Here is a 24297-nt window from a genome sequence, read left to right as displayed (position 1 = left end):
GTACACACACATACAGGAAGACTCACAGGTAAACACAGCCATCTGCAGACAATGGTCCTGGTTAATGGGAGTCCTCAAGACTCCAAACCACTATTAATGGCCCACACTTTGCATAATTACAATAGGCCCTCAGTTATATTTCATATTTCTAGTTTCAGATACAAGAGTGATACATTTATACAAATAGGATGATCACACTCAATAGATTATAAGCTTTGTAATCATACCTTACAAGAGACCTTTTGCATGAAGCATATTCCAGTTACATAATATTCACTTATTATGTTTTTATAAAACCATATAGACTGCACAACGTCACAACCCTCTTCTGAGAACTCGCTGTCACCTCCAGCCCCTGGAGCTTCACCTCGGGACCATCACTCACAGAGCCCTTGAGGAGCAGGATGCCATGGCAGGCCATGAAGTCATAGATTTTTAAGGCCAGAAGTGTCTATTATACCACCAGGACTGACCTCCTGCATAAGACAGGCTATAGAACTTTCTCCAGTTACTCCCGTATTAAGCCTAGTAGTCTATGGATTAGCTTGGTCCGAGCCCATTCAGGAGTTAGAGCACAGGGATAGCACCCTGTAGGTAAGCCAGAATTGGATCAGGAGCCAGCAAAGAGGCCAAAGCACTGTCCTCAGGCAATAATTTTTCTCTTCTCGGTTGGTCTCTGGCACTGACAGAGCTACATCCCATAGGGCTCTTTCCTTTAAATGTTACTGACGTACCATTTCAGTGGGAAACTGAGCATAGAGAGTCAGACGAGCTCAGTTTCTGCCCACAATTTTTTCAGGTTTTCTCAATTTAAAAAAAAAAAAGATTTCGTGCTGGTCAAAAGCATTTGCCTGACAGCCTTTGGAGACCGAAATCCTCTATTTATTCCCAAACAAAAACCATCACTAAAAGTGATCTGCAAAGGAAAACATTTCTGGGTTATGCTCTTTTTTGCTTCTTTATGATATATACAGAAGGGTTTATTTTTCTCCCCACGAAAAGTTGTGCTTCATATTCAAAATTCTTGCCTTACTTTAGTTTTTCCCTGGAAGACCCAATACACGAGTAGGTTTATGACTAGAGCTGTGTGACGAATCAATTTTTTTTTCAGTTTGGTGGCTAAACCAAAAAACTAAAATATTTCACTTTGACTCAGCCGAAAATGAAACATGTTCATTTTTTGGTGGGGGGCAAAATGAAATGGTGAAAATATTTCATTTCAATTTCAAAGGTTTTTTTAAAAATGTTTTTAAATAAAATTAGTCAAATTCCAAAACAAAAAAAACTTTTGAAAACAAAAAATCAAAATGTTTAGATATTTCCAAATGTTTTTCTAACAGAAACAGTTTGCCAAAATTGACCTGAATTTGCAAATTGCAGATTTGTGTAGACCAAAACATTTTTTGGTGAAAAAGGTTTTGCACAGGTCTGTTTATGACATCACAAATACTAAGAAAATGAAAGCTAAGCAACTAAACAGGGAGGGATTTTTAGTCAGAATGTTCATATTTTGACAATATCTATCTAACTCAAATGCCTGATAAACCGCTGTGAGGAAAAATCTCATTGTTAAAGATTCAATATTGCTGCACCTTCCAGTAAGGGCAGAGAAAGCTCCCAGTCCACATCTCTGGTCCCCCAGGAGAAAACAGGGAAGACTAGAAATATCAGGAATGTCAAATCTCATATTTTTAAAAAAACAAAACAAACAAACAAAAACCCAGCACCCAAACCAAACCGCATGTGTGTCTCTGTAAGAGCATGTACATGCATGCTTGCATGCGCACACAGAGTTTATTTGGAACAAACCTTCCAGGTTTCCTCTAATACATCATAAAGAAGCAAAAAAGACACTTTTCCCCCCTTTGCCTTTCACCTTTAAAACTCGGCAGCAGACCACTGTTGGGACTGACCTCACACTGCACGGGTTAAATAAAATAGCATCTGAGCTACATGTCAATGTTGAAGAGAGTGCAAACTCAGTGGCAGTTTTCCCTGTACAGTGTGTGATGGGGGATGCCTCCAAAGCCAGTCAGCTGGAAATTAAACTTTGAATTGATTGTACTAGCAAGTCATTTGTCCTGTCTGCCCTGTACACCCTTTTGGATTTGATGTTAACTGGGTTAAACTAGCCTCAGACTCGTTGACTGGAATTCTGGGCCTGCTTCCACTGAAGGCAAGGCAAAGGTCATTTTGACTTCAGTGGCAGCAGGATCAAACCCTTTTTATTATCTAGAAATGTTACTGCAGGAAAACTCTGGTGGGCCATTGGATTACAGAAGTTTGGTCAATTCTCTCTAGATCAAATGGCTAACCCTAGAAGGGATTCCTATGCTGACTGTGTGACATACTTGGCAAGCATGTGTATATTTTTTAAAAAGCTGAATGTTTAAAAACATGTGTCCAAGTTTTCTTTCTGCTTTGTGGGACAACCCATTTCCTCACTGAGACAAGAAAGACACTGGTTTATCACTTGCAAATTCTTTGTGTTTTGCCTGAAGCTATTTACTGGTGTGACCTTTGTTTTCATTATATTCTTGCTGCCAACTCTATGCTGTCTCAGAACTACAATTAAAAATATTACCACCAAGACTGTCAAAAATAGAACCCTAAAGTTAGGCTCCTTAATCCGTATTTTGGCATCTGAATAAGTTGCCTGATTTTCAAAAGTATGAATAACTGTCATCTCTGAATCTGAGCGCACTGCGCAATAAACTGTTTTGAGAACAAGTTCTGTAATCAGAGTCAGAGATGGTAGTTATTGACAGCTGTCCAGTACCCCGATCTCCATGTTTGACATTTCTAAAGTATTTCTGTGTGTTTATTAACTGGCTATATTAGTTCGTGGCAGTGGAGTTTTTGGTTTTGTGGTTAATAAGTTTTATTTGCATCTACATTTTTGTGTGTTTTTCAAAGAGAGAAAAGTGTATCAGTAGCTATTGGAGTGAGTGGATACTGTGAAATATATTGGCAATGGTACTGTAACCCTGACCCATATCATGTGACTGAGACGTGGAAGAAAAGATCAATCTCTTCCCAGCTTTTCTTTGTCACATCCTTATTACACTATGCAGTCCTCCTCCTTTGGAAGACTATAAAGCAGTCAGCAGCCCATTCCATGACTATTTAATCCAGACCAGGTTTTAGTGAAGCCCGGTGCAGTGACACTAGATATCTGTCAGTCTGGGACAGCTTCAAAAAAGAATTACCTTTTCAGTCAGCACAATGGGGTCCTGCCTCTTTATTGCCTCACACCCTAGTGACTGGTGTGAGCAGGGCTGGCGCAACCCATTAGGCGACCTAGGCGGTCGCCTAGGGCGCTACAATTTGGGGGGCGGCGACCGCGGCGGTATTTCGGCAGCGGGACCTTCCGCCACCACTGGGGGGGGGCAGCATTTCGGGGCAGGACCTTCCACTGCCTAGGGCGGCAGAAAAGCTGGCGGCGCTCCTGGGTGTGAGGCCTTGCTGGGCAGGAGGGTTTTCTTGGGGCTCTTTTGGGGATATGCATCAGTTGGGGAAGGCAATGAGAAAACAGGACTGTCTGATTATTGCTGATTGAATCTCTCTAGCAGTCAGGGCAAAACACAGCATAGTGGGACCTGCCAAACACCAGCTCCAACATTCAGCCATCTCCCTTTCCCTCCTCAAACCCCTCTTCTCTATTTTTCTCCCTTTCTGCCTCCCTTGCTCCCACCGCCTCTGACACCCTTGGTCTTTTGCCCAGCATTGTTTCCTTCGCATCTGCCTAGCCTGTCTCCTTTCAGACCTTCCTCCTGCCCAACAGGCAATTACATCCCCGGCCCCAGACTTCAAGTGTTGTTTTGTTGGGAAAGGATGAGAATGAAAAACAAACTCAGCGCCTGGAATAACGTATCCAAGCCACAGGCACAGCTGTATCTCCGGGACAGCGACTCCCGGCAGAGGAGTATCAGTTCTCCCTCTGCTCCTCTCTCTGGCTGATACTCTGTCCGTTGTATTTGGCTCAGTAAGGAAACCCTGGGGTTCAGGGCTGGGTTAAACCTAATTGGGGCCTAGACTCAAACAGGCCAAAGCTCCTTCCACCCCCTCCTTCTGACCAATCGTGGAACTGTTGGCTCCTAGCTTGCCAACGCTATGGACTCTTTCCCAGTCCTCCTGATGAATTCCAACATGCTGCCAGTACCCCTCTGTGCAGTGTATCTTTTGATTCAGATTGTGTGGATCCATAAATTCCCCCTTCCAGGCCAGGGCCCAGATCCTGCCATATTCCACACTGCTTGTCTGGGATACAATTCTTTTTGCCTTCTTTTTTTAAACCAGTTGAGGGTTGTTGCTTTTTTGTGTATGGTTTGGTTACTTGTTGGGGTTTTTTTTTTTTTTTTTAGTTCTTCCTACTACAGTAGAAGGCTGTGATTGTGTGCTACTGCTCCAGGAAGTGCTGTACACCCAGCCACAGCCCAGGGGAATAGGGGACAAAAGTGGCTTTAAAATTACCTTTGCCCTCTTCTGATTCTGGGCTGGTTGGGGACCAAAATGGCCACTGGCATAACTTCGATAGCCCAGGAAGCTTCTCTGAATTACAGCAGCCCTGCTTACGCTGTTTGTGGGTAGCTGTGTCACCCAGACTCTCCATTGTGCTACACGTTCTGGGCCTGCCCCGGTATATCCCCTCCCCCAGCATTCTTGAGGCAGTGAGCAGCCTGTGCAGGCCGGCCTTGGACTGACCATGCGGTGCCTACACTGAGGAAGTCCTCCTTTAGCTGACTAGGAGGCCAGAGCAGGAGGAAAAATCCCTCCTGAAATTGTTTACCACTGTTGCAGTCTGTCACTCTCCTTTGCATCCCCTCTCTCCAAGTGTGTCTGCCTCACCTGCCCATGCTCCCCCTCCCATCCCTCTCTCTCTCTCCTTTTGACTACCATATCCCTCTGTGGAGACAGAGCAGGAGAACTGAATAGTGGAGAGAGAATGAGAGACGTGGAATGTAGTGAATTGAGGGGGTTTAAGTTAAATAAAAACAAAGACACATGTCACTGATTAGTTGTGGCCTGTCATCTAGGAGTCGGGTGCCACTTGTTTGCCTGCAGGTCAAAATACTGCAGCTGGATTTGAAAGGAGGAGGTGGATGGGTAACTTCATGAGTCCAATAATGTAACACATCCTAAAGTGAGAATAATCCCTGTAAATTACACTATAAACACTTTGGGGGCAGGGATCGTCTTTTACTATGTGTTTGTACAGCACCTGGCACAACCGGGCCTCGAGCCTGACTGTGGCCTCTGAGTAATACTATAATGCAAATAGCAGATAACTAGTATTCTGGGGTGGCAGAAGATAGGATGCTGGACTAGATGGGCAAATGGTCTGATCCAATACAGTAAATCCCTTGCTTCTAAAATCAATGTGGTATTAACCCATGGTATTCTGACATTGTGTTTTTTGCAACTCCACATCACGCTGTTGTCTATGTGTGACCCTGTCCCCTGCATTTCTCACATCTCAATACTCTGTGCAGATGCAATGTTTTGTTGCAGAGCCCAAAATAAGTTGAACCATGTAACTGTTCAGTGAGCTGAGGTTGCAGCATCCATGGGACAAACTCAAAAAAAAGAGGCTGGGGGGGAAGAGGATATCCGGTGGGTCTGCCAGATAGGTACTGCAAACCTCCATGAGGAGAGCAGTGACATTGCTGTTGGTTTTAACAGGCTGATCCTTCCCTGTTCTCAAAAGCTTGTTTAGGGTGCAGGGCAGGTTGAGTTGCAAAGCTGTGGACTGCTGCTTGGAATCTCACAGGATGATACTACACCTCAACCCCGATATAACGTGACCCGATATAACATGAATTTGGATATAACATGGTAAAGCAGTGCTCCGGGGGGGAGGGGCTGCTCACTCCGGCGGATCAAAGCAAGTTCGATATAACGCGGTTTCACCTATAACGCGGCAAGATTTTTTTGGCTCCTGAGGACAGCGTTATATCTGGGTAGAGGTGTATTAAGAGGTGTGAAAGGTTCATTGGCTCATTGAGATTTTCCCTATGCAACTCCTGGAGATGTCCTGTCTCTCTGGGGACTATCAGGTATTAAAGCGACACTAGAGTGGCTGTTAGCCAAAAGGCTGGAATTTCTGCAGCTAGATCAAGGAGGAAAGGGGTAGAGAAGATGGTAAGAGAAGTCATCTAAAGCCTGTTGGCAGCTTTCCCCGGTGGGAGTTGAATTTAGGGGGGTTGTTTGGTTAGGTGTTTCCACCCCTGCCTATGTTGCTCAGAGAAGGAGCAGGAAGAGGGCAGCAGGTCTGAGCTTGACCACGGCACAGCTTCTGCTTTCTTGGAGCATTTTATTTCTGAAAAGGTTTCATAGCACAGTCTGCCTGGGCCTTTTCAGCAATCAGGGCTGTGCTCAACAGACAAGGGCCGAGCCACCTGGGGAAAGATGACTCCACCAGAAGGACCCAAAGCCACCTCCATGTCAACTTGGGCTGGACATTTGCCCGAAGAGCAGGCTTGGGAATATCTTGACAGCTGGCCCACTGCATGCTTATTCGTTGCTTCCTTCTCCTTCGTCTTCAACCATCTCTCTTCTCCCCCGCCCCAACCCAGAACTCCAGCCCTTCTCCGAGCCCCCAGCCTCTCCAGATTAGAGCTCTCCAGGGACTTCGGCCTTTTGAAAGGAAGAAAGAAAGAAAAAAGGGAGGGGGGGAGGAAGAAAGAGGGGGAACAGAAGAATGAAAACCGACCCAAGGGGCAATAGTCCCTCGAGCCATCTCACTGCATTACAATGAATGTGGACTCTATTAAGCTCCGTTCTGCCTGTTAGTGTTTCCCAGGGCAACACAGCTCCCATATGGCAAGCATGCAGCAGATTAGGGTAGGCCTCTAGGCCTCATTGAAGGCCTGAGGCTTGACTGGCAGTTGAACCCCCTCCTCGCTTCTCCTCACACTTGACACTGCCTGTGTTTATCTAAAGCAAAAGGGGTGGCGGGGGTAGTGGGGGGGAAGGGGCATTTGGAAGGTTATTGTCCTGGGCAATGAGAGATAGGAGAGGAGAAGGGCTGAGGCAGGCAGGGATGGAGAAAGGGATGTGGGGGGGCGGGAAGGAGATGAGGTGCAGTAGAAGGGGGTTAGGAAAGCGAGAAGGTGAGGGGGGTAGAAGGAAGGCCTCATAAATATTCAGGAGGGGTGTTGAATGGGGAGAGGAGAAATAAAGCAGATGGAATTCGTGTTAAAGAACAGCCACAATCGCCCTCCAAAAACAAGAAAAGAAAAGCGCATGGCCTTAAAGGAGCGTAGGGAGCGGCGTTTATCCAATTAGCAGGGTTGTCAAATTGAATTTATACAGAATGGAAGGGGAGTTGGGGGGGAAATTAAGTGTGTGGGATGCGGGGAGGGGGGCGAGATATCGAAGAAAAGATGCGAGTTTTCTTTTTTCTTTACACTTTAGCAAGGAGGTTTTATCCTTTAAAGGGCTGAAGCCATTGTCTGGGTGGGCAGAGGGTAGAGAAACTTGGATGATTACTGTTTGGTGCAAGACTCCTTTTTGGGGAAGGGCCATAGAATAAGGAAGGTTACAGAACGAGGCACAAGTCTGGGATGTGACAGGAAAATGCGGACATCCCTTTTGCTGGCCTTGTATATTTGTAATGAATTTAGGACTGGTTAAAGGTGTTGGGTTTTGGCAGCACAGGGAACTGAAGTCCTCTATGCACAGGTCACGTACACCACAGGGCAAGCTTCCCTCACATAGTGCCCCCTATCCATCCATCCCAACTCAGAAGGACCACTTCTCAGTTGAGAGGGGGGTCCAGATTCCATAGCCATTTCAGCCTTTGCTGTGCTGCTGAAACTGCCTAGGAGGGGGCTAACTGGCATTGCTGACAGCTGCTCACTAGAAAATGATACTCATTTCACATAGGCCACCAAAGAGCTGTCAGATACGACCGATATTCTCTCACTAATGACCTGAGCCAAATTAGCAATGGAATGCTCTCTATCCCATTCCTATTCTTGAGCCATCCAATCTCTGTATAGTGGTACCCTGGGCTCTAGTAGAATAGAGTTTTGAGGAGCAATAGCCTCATATTAGAGGAAGATGAAATGGCTTATAACAGTGGTTATGTATTTGGTTTGGTTCTGTTTGCATGAACAGTTCTGCTCCAAGTGTGTGGGTTATTTTCCATTGTGGGCCTACTTAATTCTTTCTGGTGGGTACTTCTGCTTCTATACTCAAAGCCATTTTAAGCAAATTTCTGATCCCTCCCTGCAAAGTCCTCTGATACACCCCCTCCCAAGTATGATCCACAACTTACAAAGTAAACTTGCTGCTTTGCAAAACAGTGATGCTGTGCTCACCCCAAGTTATGTTCAGGATGCTTTAATCATCTCAACACCGAGGATGAGTTTAGTCTGATATTTCTGACAGGTTTCAGAGTAGCAGCGTGTTAGTCTGTATCTGCAAAAAGAACAGGAGTACTTGTGGCACCTTAGAGACTAACAAATTTATTTGAGCATAAGCTTTTGTGGGCTACAGCCCACTTCATCAGATGCATAGAATGGAACATATAGTAAGAAATATATATACATACAGAGAACATGAAAAGGTGGAAGTAGCCATACCAACTGTAAGAGGCTAATTAATTAAGATGAGGTATTATCAGCAGGAGAAAAAAAAACGTTTGTAGTGATAATCAAGATGGCCCATTTTAGACAGTTGACAAAAAGGTGCGAGGATAGTTAACCTGGGGAAATAGATTCAATATGTGTAATGCCACACCCAGTCTCTATTCAAACCCAAGTTAATGGAATCTAGTTTGCATATTAATTCAAGCTCAGCAGATTCTCGTTGGAGTCTGTTTTTGAAGCTTTTCTGTTGCAAAATTGCCACCTTTAAATCTGTTTCTGAATGGCCAGAGAGGTTGAAGTGTTCTCCTACTGGTTTTTGAATGTTATGATTCCTGATGTCAGATTTGTGTCCATTAATTCTTTTGCATGGAGACTGTTCGGTTTGGCCAATGTAGATGGCAGAGTGGCATTGCTGCTGGGCCAGAGTCTGATCTCAGGAACAGCCAGCAAGAACCATAATGTTTTAGAGACTGAGTGTCTCTCTTTTCATTTTTTCCTTTCTGTCCTCCCTCCAAAAAAATCATTTAACATTTTTTAGGAGAAAGAAAAAACAAAACAAAACTTGGATATTCAGTACAAAAAATGGCATTAATTGAAGGTCACGGAGTTAAGCATTCCAAAGTCAAAAAATGTGCTTTCGTCTTAACTTTGGCAATCTTAATTCTTTCTCTATATGCATATGCATTATGATTCCGTATTTGAGAATTAGTAAGGACTGTAATACAAATATCACAAATATTTGTCTACAACTTTAGATACACCAGTCAGTTTTCCCTCCTGACCCAAGTTCTCCCTAAATAGAGTCCACGGAGTGTGCAGCTACTGTTAAATCTTTTCTCACCGCTACAGCTATCCCACGCTTGAAACTGCTCCAGGAGAGTGAATATAACTAACGTGACTTCCCCAACAATGTCAAGCTCTAAAATTAACCCTGTTTAGACTCTCTGCTGTGGGGGCGAGTGGTAACTTACCTCCTAATGCTACTTAATATTTCAGTTTCAAACTAGCATGGCCTAGTATAGAGTGGTTTGAGATCTACAGAAGAAAAGTACTATATAAGTGCTACATGTTTGTTTATTACATGTGTAATAGTAGTGACTAGTGGGGTCCCAACTGTGCTAGGCACTGTACAACGTAAGAGACAATCCCTGCCCAATAGAGCTTACATTCTAAATAGACAAAACAGACAAAAGATGAGAGAGAAAATATTATCCCTATTTTATAGATGGGGAACAGAGGCAGAGAGAGATTCAGTGACTTGCCCGAGGCCCAGAAGATTTCTGTGGGAGTGCCTGGAATTGAACCAGATCTCTGGAGGTGCCCAGTTCAGTGCCTTAACCACAAAACAATCCTTCTCTTTCAGATATACTCTTCCCCCCCCCCCCCCCCCCCCCCCCCCCCCCCCCCGCATCCAAGAAGGAACCCCCTGTCTAGCAGCCTGGAACAACCAAAAATTTAGTCCTTAGCACAGCAGCTGTGCCGCTGTCGCATTTTAAGTGTAGGCAAGCCCTAAGCTTGTATCTGGATCTAGAGCCAAAAGTCCCCGCTGTTTGAAGCCTGGGTATTTGATAGGGATAGTCTCTCAGAAATCCAGTGTGCACAGACTGGTGCATCTGACCTGATGCTGACAATGCAAACTGGCCTCCTGCCTCAACTTCCTTGTAAATGTCACCAAATAACAGAAGAAATGGATGGTTTACTCTCTCGGACTGTGAGTGTCGTTAACTCCTCTGGCTTTTCTCAGCCAGTGGTGGCCCCTACTATCTGGGACAAGAGCACATGGCTAATTTATGGGTGCGTCCCTACTAAAGTGTGGTTTGGGGCACAGCTGTTCTGAGGTGGTGGATACGAGGATACTGAGGCAGGAGTCCTGGTTTTCATATTCAGCTTCAGCTCTGATGTGCTGCGCAGGCAGTGCAGCTAGGATTTTTAAAGGCAGCTCGGCTCAGCAGCTTGTCCCCAAGGGGAGACAGCTGGGACCTTCAAAACACACACACACACACACACACACACACACATATATACACACACACACACTAATTTTATTTTATTTTTATTTTTTTAGATGATTCAATCTGACTACCAATCACAGTGGGACATCCATGTTTTCTTATTTGACAGCTGCCCTGAGATCCAGATTGTCCTTAGAGAAGGCCCCTTACTACTCTTTCCTTGGCCTGCCCGTAGCTCCCTCAGCTTTAGTATATCTGGTGCCCATACCACTGTAGGCCAGTGGGAGATGGCTTAGCATTGTGCTAGCCCTGTTCTCAGCTCAGGTTGTGCTGGGGGATATAGGGAGAGCAGGAAATAATTTAAAAAAATAACAGTAATACTTGGCACTGCTGTTGCACCTTTTCTCAGAACTAAAAGCACTTTAAGAAGGTGGTGGTATCCCTATTTTACAGACGTGGAAACTGAGGCACAGACAGGCACAGTCCCTTGCCTAAGGTCACCGAATGAGGCAATGGCAGGGGAACAGAACCAAAGCATCTTCACTCCCAGTCCTATGCTCTAGTCACTGAATCACAAGGCCAGCCCGTGCTAATCCAGTCCGTAGCCCAAGAGATGTGGGGGAAAGAGGGTTGTCCAGAGACAGGGTACACTCTCCTGGGCTTCAGCATTCTTTCTCATGGTCTGTTCTGGCTTTTCATTTTTCCTTCCTCACAGGCCATTCCCACTCTCCTGGAGCTGTAAAGGGCATGTTGATGCCCAAGGGTAGAAAGGGGCTGTTTTCCATTTGGGACCCTCATAAATTACAGGCAGTGTGGTAGTAACAGGAATTGTTTGGCTGGCCCTCATTAAGCAGGAGGAGGCCTAGGTCTGTGGGCAGCATTTCCTCAGTAAAACCTTCAGCTTCTAATCAGCCAACACTTCTGTTGCTGCCTGTGTTTAATGCAAAGCGTGCTTGCTCTCGCTCCATCTCCTCCTCACATCTCTCTTCTGTCTCCTACTCTCTTCCCTCCCCTCCCGATCTCATTCTCTCTTGCCCCCCTGCCCCCATTCACTCCACCCCCTAGTGCAGTGTGTGTGGCAGGGAACTAGGCTGACAGCTTTTTCACCCCACACATCTGATGCAGCCCTTGTTAATCTCACTATGCTAATGGCCCAGTTCTTTGATTTACTGGGCTGTCTGAAAGGGACTTGGTACCTTCACTGCACTGACAGGAAATTGTTATTTTAACCTGACAGGAAATAATTAAAAAAAGAAAGAAAATGGTCTCTCTCTCTCTTTTTTTTTTTTTTTGGCTGTCAAAGACCACCCCCCCACACCATGACTTTAACCCTTTCTTTCCCAGAACCGTGGTGAGTGTGAGGTTTTGATAGTGTAGGGATCACATCTTGATGCAAGGAAAAGGGGTGTTTCTCAGTGTAGCTCCCTTCAGGAGAGGAGAAGAGGAAGTTAGCGACATTTTGAGTAAGGTCTCACTACACATGTGGGTAGAAAGATGGAAATCGTTCCCGTGGGACTGCAGTCCTACCAGCGCCTAATGCCAGGGGAAGCACGTACTGGGCATGCAATCGGAATCTAGCTGGGAGACGGGGACATTTCACAAATCGGGGATTGAGCCAGGTTGGTTACAGGAAATCAGTTTACTTACTTGCCTGTGTTACTGCCACCACCTTAGGACCAGAATTTTCATTTGATATGTTGGGAGCTGAGCGCTTTCGACAATCTGGTTCTGATTGTGCGTGCGACTGAGCGTATGAAAATCAGGCTCTGGATATTAACTGTTCTTTCCATTTTAATTATTTCTTTCATTTTTCCCCATTTATGCTGGCTGTTTACTTTTTGCACTTGGCTCCTAGCTATGAAAGGAAAGGTCATTATTTAATGCCTGGACTCCGGCTGGGGGCTTGGGGAAGAACCACACCCTTACTGTGTTAAATGTCCTGTTCTTCTCATTCCGCCTACAGCACCATTTAATTGATCAAGTGCCAAATGAATGGATCAGTCTCCATTTTCTGCCACCTGTTGCCCTTCACCTTTCTGACAGTGTTGGCAATCAGTTTTGTAATTGTGTGCGCATGGATGGTCCTAGCTGGGAAGGGTGCATTGCACATATCTGCTTGTTGCCTCAGTGCAAAGCCTCTGGCAAGGGGTTTATGGAGGCCTGCAGGGAGGTCCTTCCCCCAAGCACATACTCCAAGAAGCACCCCTTTTTTCCTTCCAGTATTCATTCCTCTCTCTGCCAAAGCTGTCCACATGGACAGTGAACTGAGCTAGTCTGTTTCACTCGCTGTAGGCTTCCAGCACTGCAGGGGGAAACTTAAATCCGACCCCCCAAAATAGTATTGATTGTTTTGTTTTAATTTCCTGAAAACATTTCTGTTCTTGTTAGATCTTATAAAACAACAACCCGCATTTTAGGCCAAAGCTACCTGACGATCTTGTCTACACTAGTATAATTAGTACCTGTACTTTAGCAACTGCCAGCAATAGCACAGCTGCATCATTGGTGACAGAGGCATAAGCACTTGCCTAGAAGGGGCTCAGGCATTTTTATTGCCGTGCTCTGAGCAGGGTTGGAGATAGATAGCACCTCCTTAGTCCTGTCTACACTAGGGGTTTGGCATCAGTACAGCAGCAATGTTGTTTGCATTTATTGACATAAGGATATTAATTTTGCTAGTGTAGACACACCTTAAGGCACTAATTACAGGTTTACAGTGCAACAGTTGCGTGGGTGAGTAGGTGATACTCTTGGCAGGAGGAGTCACTGGACAAGTTGTTACTCCTTGGCTGTGGGGGCATGGGAGGATAAGGAGGATGGGAAATAGTCAGTAGTATCATTTTCTAACTAGTATCCTATGGAGCTTCCCATGTGTAATGGTATTAGGTCTTATATCCTCTGTCTGATGCAGTCACTAAAGAGTGACTTTACCTCATCTCTCTGTGGTATCTGCAAAGCACCTATCACTGTGGTATCATATTGTACATATCAATTTATTATGCAGGTCTTAATTAGATTCTTTCGGTGTCTCTCCCCAATCTGAGGCTGGCATTTGCTTTTTCCCTACCTTCTCTCATTCCTCTTCCCTCTTGCCATTTTCATGTGCCTCAATGACTTATTCTGTGTAGGTTCTTATATGGCCCTCACTGCTGTAGTAGCTGAACATCTCCACAGTCTGTATTGCGTTTATCTTCACAACCTCCCTCTGAGGTAGGGAGTGCCATTACCTCCATTGTACAGATGGTGAAATGGGGCTGAGAGAAACTAGGTGACTTGCCAAGGAAATCAGGAAATCTGTGACAGAACAGGGAATTGAACCTGTGAGCTACTAGCTACTGGATGCCCTTGCTACTGTATCATCCTTCCTTTCTCAGCTTCATTGTATGCTGATGATCATGGTATAGAAATGGGATTTACATCTTGGTATAAATTCTGGCCAGCTTGTCTCTGTCTGCACTCCTCTGGGAGGGGGCTGCACAGCTGGCATGGAGAATCCATAGGCCATAGAGAATCCCCACACTGCTAGGGACTGAACCTGGCCTCTTCTGCTGCATTATCACGTGGAGCTGAGAGTCTTTGAGAGTCACAGCTATAGTGAGGTAGTCCCTGAGGCAGGCCTTAGCTCATGTATGTCTTGGTAGATTAGGACCAAGGCTTTCAGTTCAACCTGGAAGTGAAGAGAGTGCCAGCAGAGCGAGTGGAGCGCTGAAGTGAAGTGCTCACAATGACCGTGCTAAATGGGTGGTAGCTTCTGTGTGACGCTCATGCTCACACCCGGGTAAAGAAAGATGTAATTGTCTTTCCTGGAGGTAACAAAGGCCTGGATCACAGCGGTATGGTCCTTGTTGGACAGAGAAGGGCACAATCTCCTGACCAGCCTGGCATATCCTCCCCACCACTGCAATCTGTGGGTGATCACACGTGTTCAATAGATCTCAGAACTGTAGCTGGCAATTTCCTGAGGTTTCAGATAATGAAGTCCTTTGATAAAATAAAAGTGAGTGGGAATTTGTGTAATAGTTGAAGGGCTTAAATCTGCCATGAGCAACTTGAGGGCAATCTGAACACACCCACTTGGGCTGGTCTGGCAGTGTGTCCTGTGTAGACCAGAGCTTCTCAACCTTTTTGATACCAGGGACTGGTTTGCTGCCTTCCTAAAGTGTGTCAGAGAGATCTGAGGGACTGGCGCTGGACCACAGACAGGTCGTTGAGAAACACTGCTGTAGAGGACATTGTGGGACAGACAAAGTGAGCATGTTATTATATAGATACTGATAAGTAATTGAAAAATTGAAATTAGACGAAGGTTTCTGACCGTAAGAGGGGTGAAATATTGGAACGGCCTTCCGAGGGAAACAGTGGGGGCGACAGACCTGTCTGGTTTTAAGATTAAGTTAGATAAGTTTATGGAGGGAATGGTTTAAAGGTAAAACATAGTAGTCAAGGAAAGCCAAGCAATGGTAGGTAAATAGTATAATGGCTAACAGGGGTCGGGCTGGAGACTCTTGCCTATATGCTCGGGGTCTTACTGATCGCCATATTTGGGGTCGGGAAGGAATTTTCCTCCAGGGCAGATTGGCTGAGCCACTGGAGGTTTTTCGCCTTCCTCCGCAGCATGGGGCAGGGATCTCTAGCAGGAGGGTCTCTGCCGATTGAAGTCACTAAAAACAGGATTGGGGACTTCAACAGCAGAGTCAAGGGAAGGGTAGGGACGGTTTTATGGCCTGCAGCATGCAGGGGGTCAGACCAGATGATCATAATGGTCCCTTCTGACCTTAAAGTCTATGAGTCTATGAGTAAGGGGGCTGATTCTAATTTATGCTAAGCCTTCTTCACACAAATCTGGTAGTGTAAACAAGCCTGAAAGTGGGTGTAAATTATTTGCAATAGAAATGTATTATAGTTACATCTACTTTGAGGACTCTTTATATTGCGGGAGTGACAAAAAGGCGAAATGAGAATCTGGCCTGATATATTTATACACCAAATTAATTCAGAGTGATCCCATAGCACGCTACACTCGATCACTACACCCACTTCGGAAAAGCAGCCACTCTGAGGTGGAATGTGGCAGCTGTTTAACAACACACCTCAACACTGCACAATAGTTTAAGATAGGAATTGAAAAAGAATGTCATCTACCCATGGAACTCATCCAGTTGGAAGGCATCCATATATTCCATTTGCTATGTATTTATTTATGATGTGTGAACTGGAGGGAGGAAGCCTGGATTGGCTTATAGAGGTTGAATTCATCAATGGCAAGATCTGCAGAAAAGCCCTTTCTTTTGAATTGCCTGAAGGATAACTTCTATCTCAGCCCTTACCCACTTCGCAACCCCATCCCACCAAACATGGCATACACAAATACACACCCGGCATTTCTTGGCCTGTAAGCACCCTGGAGCGTGACATCTCCAGTCCTAGCTCAGGAACCCCCTCTGTTAGAGATCTGATGTTGCCAGGCCTCATGCCTGAAGCATTCATGGTATAATTTTCTTTTCTTTTCCCTTTAATTGAAATGGACATGCCGCATGTGTGTGCTAAGCTCAGCATAGGCTGCAGGAGTGATGACTGTGGTGTAAAAGCCTAGGGAGATAGCACTGCTTTGCAGAATCCAGACATCAGGAGGATGCCAGTAGCAATTCGACAGCTGATAATGCGGCTCTTCCGATGGCAAAAAAATGTAGATTTCTTTCGTACTAATCATCTCCCTTGTTGGCCTCCATGGTCTAGTCTGTCTTTGGCTTCTCCTCTGACACTACAAACAAGGGGACCAGCCAGCCAGCTGGTGCCAGTAATTAACACTTCTAAGCAGCACGGTCCAGCTGGCGATTTCCTGTGCTAAGAAGTGCTACAATTAGTACTCAAACCCCTTGCACATATCCCCACATCATACAGGAGGAATGTCTCCTTTCTTTAAATCCTTTGCCTTTGATTGCAGGTGATCCTGGTTTGATATGCAAGGTTTCCCTGAGCAGAGCTGGGTGGAATGCTGTTGGCAACAAAACCCTGGAGCCACCCTACACTGCTTATTTAATGGGGGTTCATTCTAAATTCAGATTAGGTTCATCACAAGGGTGTCTGAAATTTGTGACTCTTGCAAGCAGTGCTGTGATGTTCTGAATCCAAATCGCGTGAAGTTTGCTGGGATGCAAACCTAGCCAGCACTCCGAGCTGTTTGGCCCAACTTTTCTCCTTTCAGTGTTGGATTCCTTCAAACCTGAAATGTGCATCAAATGGGGAAATCTCTATGAATTGGAACTGGAGACCTAGATCCAGGGATGACATAACAATTTCTCCATGTAGCCTGTGATAAATGCCGTTTCCAAAGAGCATGTGTGGGCCCCTTCGCTGCTTTTCCCAGCATTTAAACCAAAATGCTGTCTTATATCCACAGCCATGGAGGGAGGCAACAGCATTTGGCAAACTAACTTCTTAAGCGGCACTTAGCTGGCAATGTTTGCTTTGCTCCTGAAAGAGGTATCTTGTACACTGATAGCCTAGCACAGTGTTCAGTGGGTGTAATTTGACCTGGGGTGTGTGTAGACTTCTACAGGGAGCTGAGGATGTGTCCTCCCTTGGGAGATTTTGTATATACCTGAGACTTGTTGCGATGGCTGACCAGCTGTGTGACTTTGGACCGGTCACTTAGGGCCAGGCTTACGGAAGTGCTGAACATACACTATTGCACTTGAAGTCGATGGGAGCTGCTGATCAGTATACCCCTGAAAATTATACCCTTAACCTCCCTGTGCCGGAGTTTCTCTCTCTCTCTAGGAAACGAGGGTGATAATACCCAGGGCTTTTGTGAAGCTTCATTAAAGTTTGTATAGCGCTTTGAGTGACTCTTCTGGTGGAAAGTGCTAGAGAAGTGTGGTTATTCGTATGACCCTTATGCTACTACTGCTCCCCTAAGGAGGTTAGGTGGTACTGGAGCAGCGCAGGGCATTGGCTTGCACCCTTCGTCCTGTAAAGAGTCCCTGTAGGGAGGCAGTGAAACCAGAGGTGCCTACGGTATCCTCCACTTCCCAGGGTGAGGAGTTGGAGAAGGAGGCACCACACATATACCTACCTCTGTCCACCCTCTCGGGCCTTCAGTCTCAGCCATCACTGGGGCTTGTGGGCTCCTCTCTATAGAGACTGGGGAGGGCTATTTGAGGAAAAAGCATCTGAGAATCATGTTTGATCATCTCCCTCCTGTCATCCGCAGGAAGCCACAGGCCCTGAGGCGGCTTATGGGAGCCCCGCCTAGGTCCTTCTGCCCCAGGCTGCGCTGCATGGGATGACAATGACCCCGGGAAGGAAGAGACCAATGGCTGCCGTCGCCTGCCTGATCCTAGCAGCTGCTGGCTGCTTTGCTAATTTGGGTGAGTTTTACTCCTTACCCATTTTTATACTCTGCCTTGAAATAACCGCAGGCCCTTATGGTCTCCAAGGAATGGACCCTGCTTCCATCTCAAAGGGATCAGCCCCACCCCGTCCTAACGGGACGTTCTCCCCCCATCCCACCCCACACACAGGCTGCAGGAGGCATTATTGACCCCACTGCTTCATTAACCTAACGGACAGTGCCCACCGCTGAAGGGGATCCCCCTTCTGCTCACCTGGTCGAACAATCCATTCCCATTTTGGGGTGATTATAGTATCCACAGTCCAGATAGCCACTCCCATACAACCTGCTCCTTCTTGCCATTCCTTGATGATCGGTGGCAGTGGAGAAACATGTCACAGGGGCTGGGGAGGGTCTCCAGCACTCAAGAAGTTGTGTGACAAGTGAGAGCTCCAGGCTGCCTTTCCTTTTGGAAACCTGCCCCAGTGCAGGGGAGGGTTCAGAAAGGACCCTTGAGATCAGTGGGCTCCAGTTCTGCACTTGCCGAATGCGCAGTACACAGCAGATTCCTGCTGCCTGACCACTTACTGCCAGCATAGGATCCAACAAAAAGGAGATAAACCATGCGGTTCAGTGTACTGCCCACAGCTCAAGCCACATCAAAATGAGCCCAGGAGAGGAGGGATCAGGAGTTGCATGTCTGTAGCTCAGCCAGGGTGAGTGGCTGTCCACAGGGGACAGCATGTTTTGTGAGCAGGCAAAATTTTGGTGGCTCTGGCCCCAGTGTAGTCTTTAATCTACCTTTGCTCCTGCCTCCTGCACGCTTTGAATACCCAGTTCCTCTGTGTCCTTCTCCTGGAAGCTAAGCAGCTCTCTAGGAGCTCAGGTTTTTCAAGTAGTCTGTTATCCCTAAGCAGAAGAGCTTCTCTGTCTCATTCTTAGCCACTGCAGCAGCCTCAGTAGAGATGGGGGTCTGAACCAGAACTCTGAATTACCCAGAGGCTTTGAGAGCAGAATTATGGCCCCAGCTTTATGATGGACCAAACCAACCCCCTGGATCCAAACACACACTTAAGCTTTGGGGTGTTCAAAATCCAGAGCTGGACTTTCCAGCTTGGACCTCTCTCTACTTGAGACCTAGTCATTGTACAGTTCCAAGACTTGCTCTGCGTGAGGAGAGTGGCACAGGGTGTGTAGTGTGACAGTGGAGGAGATCTCCCTCTGCTCTTCTCTGTGCTGATGCTCATATGGATATCTTGTCCTCGCCCCCATCATGCAGGTGAATCTCTTCAGGTCACCGTCCAACCTGCTTCAACCGTCCAAAAGTATGGTGGCTTGGTGAGCCTGGGGTGTGTGGTAGAGCCCCCGAAAGTCAACGTTACCTGGAGGCTGAATGGGAAGGAGCTGGTGGGGTCGGATGAGGCGCTGGGGATCCACATTGAGCTGGGGAAGCTCATCATCATGGCTCTCAACAACCACACTGTGGGCCGGTTCCAGTGCATTGCCCGCATGCCGGAGGGAGTTGTTGCCAGCGTCCCAGCCACAGTGACTTTAGCCAGTGAGTAGTTTTTTTTTTTTTTGTCTTCTCCTATCCCCTACTCTGCATTTGATCCTTCTCATTGGTTGGACCTCCATTTGGGGGATTGGCAGCCTCTGAGACACAGTGGGACAGGCTGATCCCATGGTGCCACCAGGCACCCCTGCTCATGCTGGGATCCCCAGTGTGATCCGAAGCTTCTGGAGTAGTCCCTTGGCCTGGGCTGTTTTGTAGCATTTTTGACACACAGGCCTGCCGTGTTCTACCTTAGCAATAGGCAAAGCGATCCTTGTACGTGATAGACTGCAAGCTCATATCATGATACCTTCTAAGGGTAACTACATAAACCAATGAATAACGTAATATTTACCTGTACCTATGTCTGCACTTGAGATAGATTAAGTGATTTATATTTCTCCATCTGCCTGGTTCTCTTCCTGTGTCTCACGGTATCACTCTTAGGCTTTTCTAAGGCACCTAGGTATCCTCATGGCATCTGACTTCTTGGTTGAGACTATATCAACAAAAAAACTCCTGGAATCTCTCTCTCCACCCTGCAGTCGCAGGGTAAGTATAGCTGTGGGCTATGTTATAGGACACTGCAAGCCACATCACCTCTTGGACTGTGTAACTTACTGATCCGTGTGTGTTACCTGTCACCACCTGTACCCGATCCACAGAGGAGGAGTCTGTTAAAGTTCTCACCTAAGGAGCTGTGCTCTTAGCTCAAGTTGCGGTAGCCCTGCATTTTCAACAGGAGGTCCCTGGTTCAATTCCTAGCGTGTTGGCTGTCACAGCTGCACCATGGATCAGTGCTTTGGTTGGTCACATGGAAGGTTTCTCTTAAGCCCCCCTATTATGAAGCTCTCAAAAGCTGTCCCTTCTGGTGTCCTATGGAAGAGTTAAGATCACCCACAGAAGGAGGGGTAAAGGAGGAGAGAAAGGAAGGGGTGAGGTAAATAACCAATACAACCCCAACAAATGCTCAGGAGAACGGAAGAGAGGCCTTGGGATTGTCTCCTTCAGATTAAAAGGAAACTCTGCTATTCCAGGCCGGAGAGAGGAAGGGCTCAGAGGGGTGCTATTGTATTTTTTAAGAGAGGCGGTGCTTGCGTACAGCCAACAGGGGTGGGGGTCCGGGCTCTTCTTTGAGCTCCTCTCATGTTGTGGGGGAAGTAGATTCATTTATTGGGGGCGTGGGGGGTATGATCATACTCGGATGCATTTTGTATCAAGGCTTGCCTCTCTAAGGGAGGCTTCGAGGTGCCCTTGTTCACACCCGAGTGTCTAATATTATGTTGGGGTGTGCTTTCCTTTCCAGAGGGCATTTCTGACTCACGTTGCTGCGTTATTTGTATGGAGGGTTGGGTCTTGTATCAGGGCTGGTTGGGTTGGGGAGACCTGAGATCACGGAGCCACGTTAATTTTGGTCCATGTGTCACGCTGTGGGGCTGTGCTAGTACCTCAGGGTATATCTCCTCTCCGGGGGCTACCCTTATATTTGAGTGTGTCTTGTAGGAAAAAGATTCACAGACTCCAAGGCCAGAAAGGACCATTGTGACCATTTAGTCCGACCTCCTGCATAACACAGGCCAGAGAACTTCTCCCACATAATTCCCACAGCGGATCTTTTAGAATAACTTTGAAGCTTGATTTAAAAATTGGTCAGCGATGGAAATGCCCCAAAACGAACCCTGGTAAATGTGATGGGGGACACATCTCCGACGGGCATTCTTGTTTCAGGCTGGGATCTACGCTCAGGTCAAAGAGTGTGTTGAGTTAGGGGTGCGTCTCGACTGGGGCAGCACACTCAGTTTGGGGTACACCCTGCGCAGGGGAGGCACTCATGTTGGTATCTTGAAGCCACCCCTACCCCCGAATGCACCTTGTATTGAGGTTAGGGTTGCCAGGTGTCTGGTTTTCCACCGGAACGCCCGGTCGAAAAGGGACCCTGGCGGTTCTGGTCAGCACCGCCGACCGGGCCGTTAAAAGTCCAGTTGGTGGCACTGCAGGGCTAAGGCAGGCTAGTTCCTACCTGTCCTGGCACCGCGCTGTGCCCTGGAAGCAGCCAGCAGGTTTGGCTCCTAGGCGGGGGGGCCACGTGGCTCAGTGTGCTGCCCCTGCCCCGAGTACCAGCTCTGCAGTCCCGTTGGCTGGGAACTGCAGCCAATGGGAGATGGGGGGGGCCGTGGCTGCGGGCAAGAGAGGCACACAGAGCCCCCTGCCCTCCCCCCCCCAACATAGGAGCCGGACCTGCTGGCTGTTTCTGGGGCTCAGCGCGGTGCCAGGACAGGTAGGGAGCCTGTCTTAGCCCCTGCTGTGCTGCTGACCGGGAGCTGCCCAAGGTAAGCCTGTGCCCCCAACCTGGAGCCCCCCTCCTGCATCTTAAACCCCTCATCCACGGCCCCAGCCCAGAGCCCACACCCCCAGCCCAGAGCCCGTACCCCCTCCTGAACCCCAACCACCTGCCTCAACCCGCAGCCCCTTCTTGCACGCCGAATCCCTCAGCCCCAGCCTGGAGCCCCCTCCTGCATCCCAAACCCTTCATCCCTGCCCCCTCCAGAGCCTGAACCCCCAGCCCAGAGCCCATACCCCATCTTGAACCCCAACTCTGTGCCTCAACCTGCAGCCCCCTCCCACACTGCAAATTCCTCAGCTCCATCCCCTAGTTTGGAGCCCTTTTCTGTACCCCAACCCTCTCATCCCTGGCCCCACCCCAGAGCCCTCACCCACTCCCACACCGCAACCCCCTGCCTCAACCTGCAGCCCCCTCCCACACTCTAAATCCCTCGACCCCACTCCCTAGCCTGGAGCCCCCTCCTGCACCCCAATCCCCTGCCCCAGCCCAGTGAAAGTGAGTGAGGATGGGGAGAGCAAGCCACTGAGGGAGGAGGAATGTAGTGAGTGGGGGGCGGGGCCTTGTGGAAGGGGCGGGGCTAGGGTGTTCAGTTTTGTGCAATTAGAAAGTTGGTAACCCTAACTGAGGTGGGGACATGGTCTTCTTGAGATGCTGACGCTGGGGGGAGGGGCGTTCAGAGGTAACACTTGTGACAGAGCGTGTGTATGAGGAGATTGCCATTATCCATAATACCCAATGGACAGAGCTCCTTCGTAAACTCCCTTAGTTGGTCCTGGGAGGAGGCAGGGAGGTTGCTGGGGAAGGGGATATGTCTAAGAAATTGAAGGAGAGAAGATGTTTGTGCAAAACGGGGGCCGGCTTTGTGTTAAAGCCAAGAACTATTGGCTTGTCATCAAGACATTAATCAGAAGTGAAATGTTTAGGCCGGGCTGGGTAGGAGGAGAAGGAGCGGGAGAGTGGAGTGGAACAGCAGTTCTTGCTCTTGGAGGCTGGGTGGGAGGGGGCCGTCATTGGGTTGAAGCCATCGGGGGATTTGGCCTGGGCTTTGCACTTAGATGAAGTTTTGGAGAACACATTCCAGAGCAGAATGGGGGCTGTGTTTTGCCGGTGGACTGGCCCAGGAGGGGAGCGGAGAGGTGGATGGGATTACCGAGGGCATGGTTTGTATTTAGGAGAACAGTGCACGCACGCTCCTTAGTACGGTTGTTTGCTTTCAGGCCTCTCTTAAATGTCGTTGCTTGGACAAAGCCATCGTCGTTCAGTTTACCTGGGTGCTGCCTTCCCCCTCCGGCTCTGGTGACTGAGGGGAGACAGGCATCCTTTGCCGAGGCTGTGATCGAGCTGCTAATGTGCAGGAAGTCCCCACCATCCTCCCTGGAACAGACTCCAGCTATAACCACGTCCAGTGGTGTAGTGGGGCCCCAGAAGTTGGCCTGTGTTGATTCAGGCCCAGGTATACTCCATCCCTGCCCTCACCCCCACCAAGCTAGAGAGAACTTGGGGTGAATTGTTATGCCTGGAGCTTCCAGTTAGCACAGGCCTGCCAGTGTGACTGAATATTAATAACAGCAGTTACCAGGCCTGACACGAGGTGTAGAGATCAGGTAGATAAATGGTCCTTGGCCTGAGCCACTGAGCTGGAATCAGCGAAGGGGGAGGATGAGTGAGACCTCCCCATCGCCACAAGTGTCTTGCCATTGAGCGGAGCTAGGAGGATCAGATGAGTTGCAGAAGGAGGGTGAGGGCTTATTGGGCTTTGTTCCCACCAATAGGGGGATGGTTATTAATGCCATTGAAGGGTCTTGTGAACTGATGGAGAAGGTGGGTTAAATAAGTGAGACAGTAACCCATTGTGGAGCCCTCTGTGCTTCATGGCTTGTCCCCTGAGAACTCATGTCTTCTTCCCACACTGAGTTTCAGCGCCGTGCAGGGAAGCTGCTGGGCCTGCTGGATCACTCTCTGGGGCATCTGGCATTGGCCACTGTCGGAAGACTGGATACTGGGCTACATGGACCTTTGGTCTGGCCCAGTATGGCCATTCTTATGTTCTTATCATCTTGGCACATGGCTAAGTGGGCAGCTCCCACCATGCTCCCTGCTGTCTTTGGGCAGAGGGAGCCATGAGAATGGACAGAGTGAAACCCACTGGGGGGCAGAGAAGTGGGGAGCCCTGGAACCGACCCACCTTGGGAAGAGCCCCGGATGGAAGGGGGAGAAGATGGAACTGAGGGTGGGACATGAAAGAGACAAGCAAGGAGCAGCACTTTTCGGGGTACGTGGCTGATTGGCACGCCTGAGCCGATCTCTGATCAGGCTAACTCAGAGGACTGATTGAGACTAGCAGTTAATTCCAGCAGTAGAGGTAAAGCTGGCTATAGTTTTATAGCCCCCAGGAAGGGAGAGATTTGTGAAGGGGATGGAGGTGGAGTTCTTACAGCAACAGAACAAGGATCACTTCGCCAGTGTTCAGTTCAAGTCTTCAGACACGGTTCAGATGCTTTCTGGGTGTATGCGACTGGGGT

General features: G+C 47.9%; 1 protein-coding gene across 17 annotated transcripts in view; it reads left to right on the top strand.

The window, feature by feature from the left end:
• Positions 1–24297, top strand: part of BOC (BOC cell adhesion associated, oncogene regulated) — an 85415-nt gene that overhangs the window by 29822 nt on the left and 31296 nt on the right. For 16 of the 17 annotated variants that reach the window (XM_065573518.1, XM_065573523.1, XM_065573532.1 and 13 more), the window contains exons 2-3: positions 17760–17916; positions 19159–19437. The exons of the other annotated variant lie outside the window; for it this stretch is intronic. In XM_065573518.1, coding sequence (XP_065429590.1) covers positions 17832–17916; positions 19159–19437 — 364 coding nt within the window. In that variant the 5' untranslated portion in view covers positions 17760–17831. The remainder of the gene's footprint in view (positions 1–17759; positions 17917–19158; positions 19438–24297) is intronic. 17 annotated transcript variants of the gene reach the window in all.

This window comes from Chrysemys picta, chromosome 1 (genome assembly GCF_011386835.1).
Source record: "Chrysemys picta bellii isolate R12L10 chromosome 1, ASM1138683v2, whole genome shotgun sequence".
Lineage (NCBI taxonomy): Eukaryota > Metazoa > Chordata > Testudines > Emydidae > Chrysemys > Chrysemys picta.
Note: the sequence above shows the minus strand (reverse complement) of the source record. Positions and strands in the feature narration are given on the sequence as shown.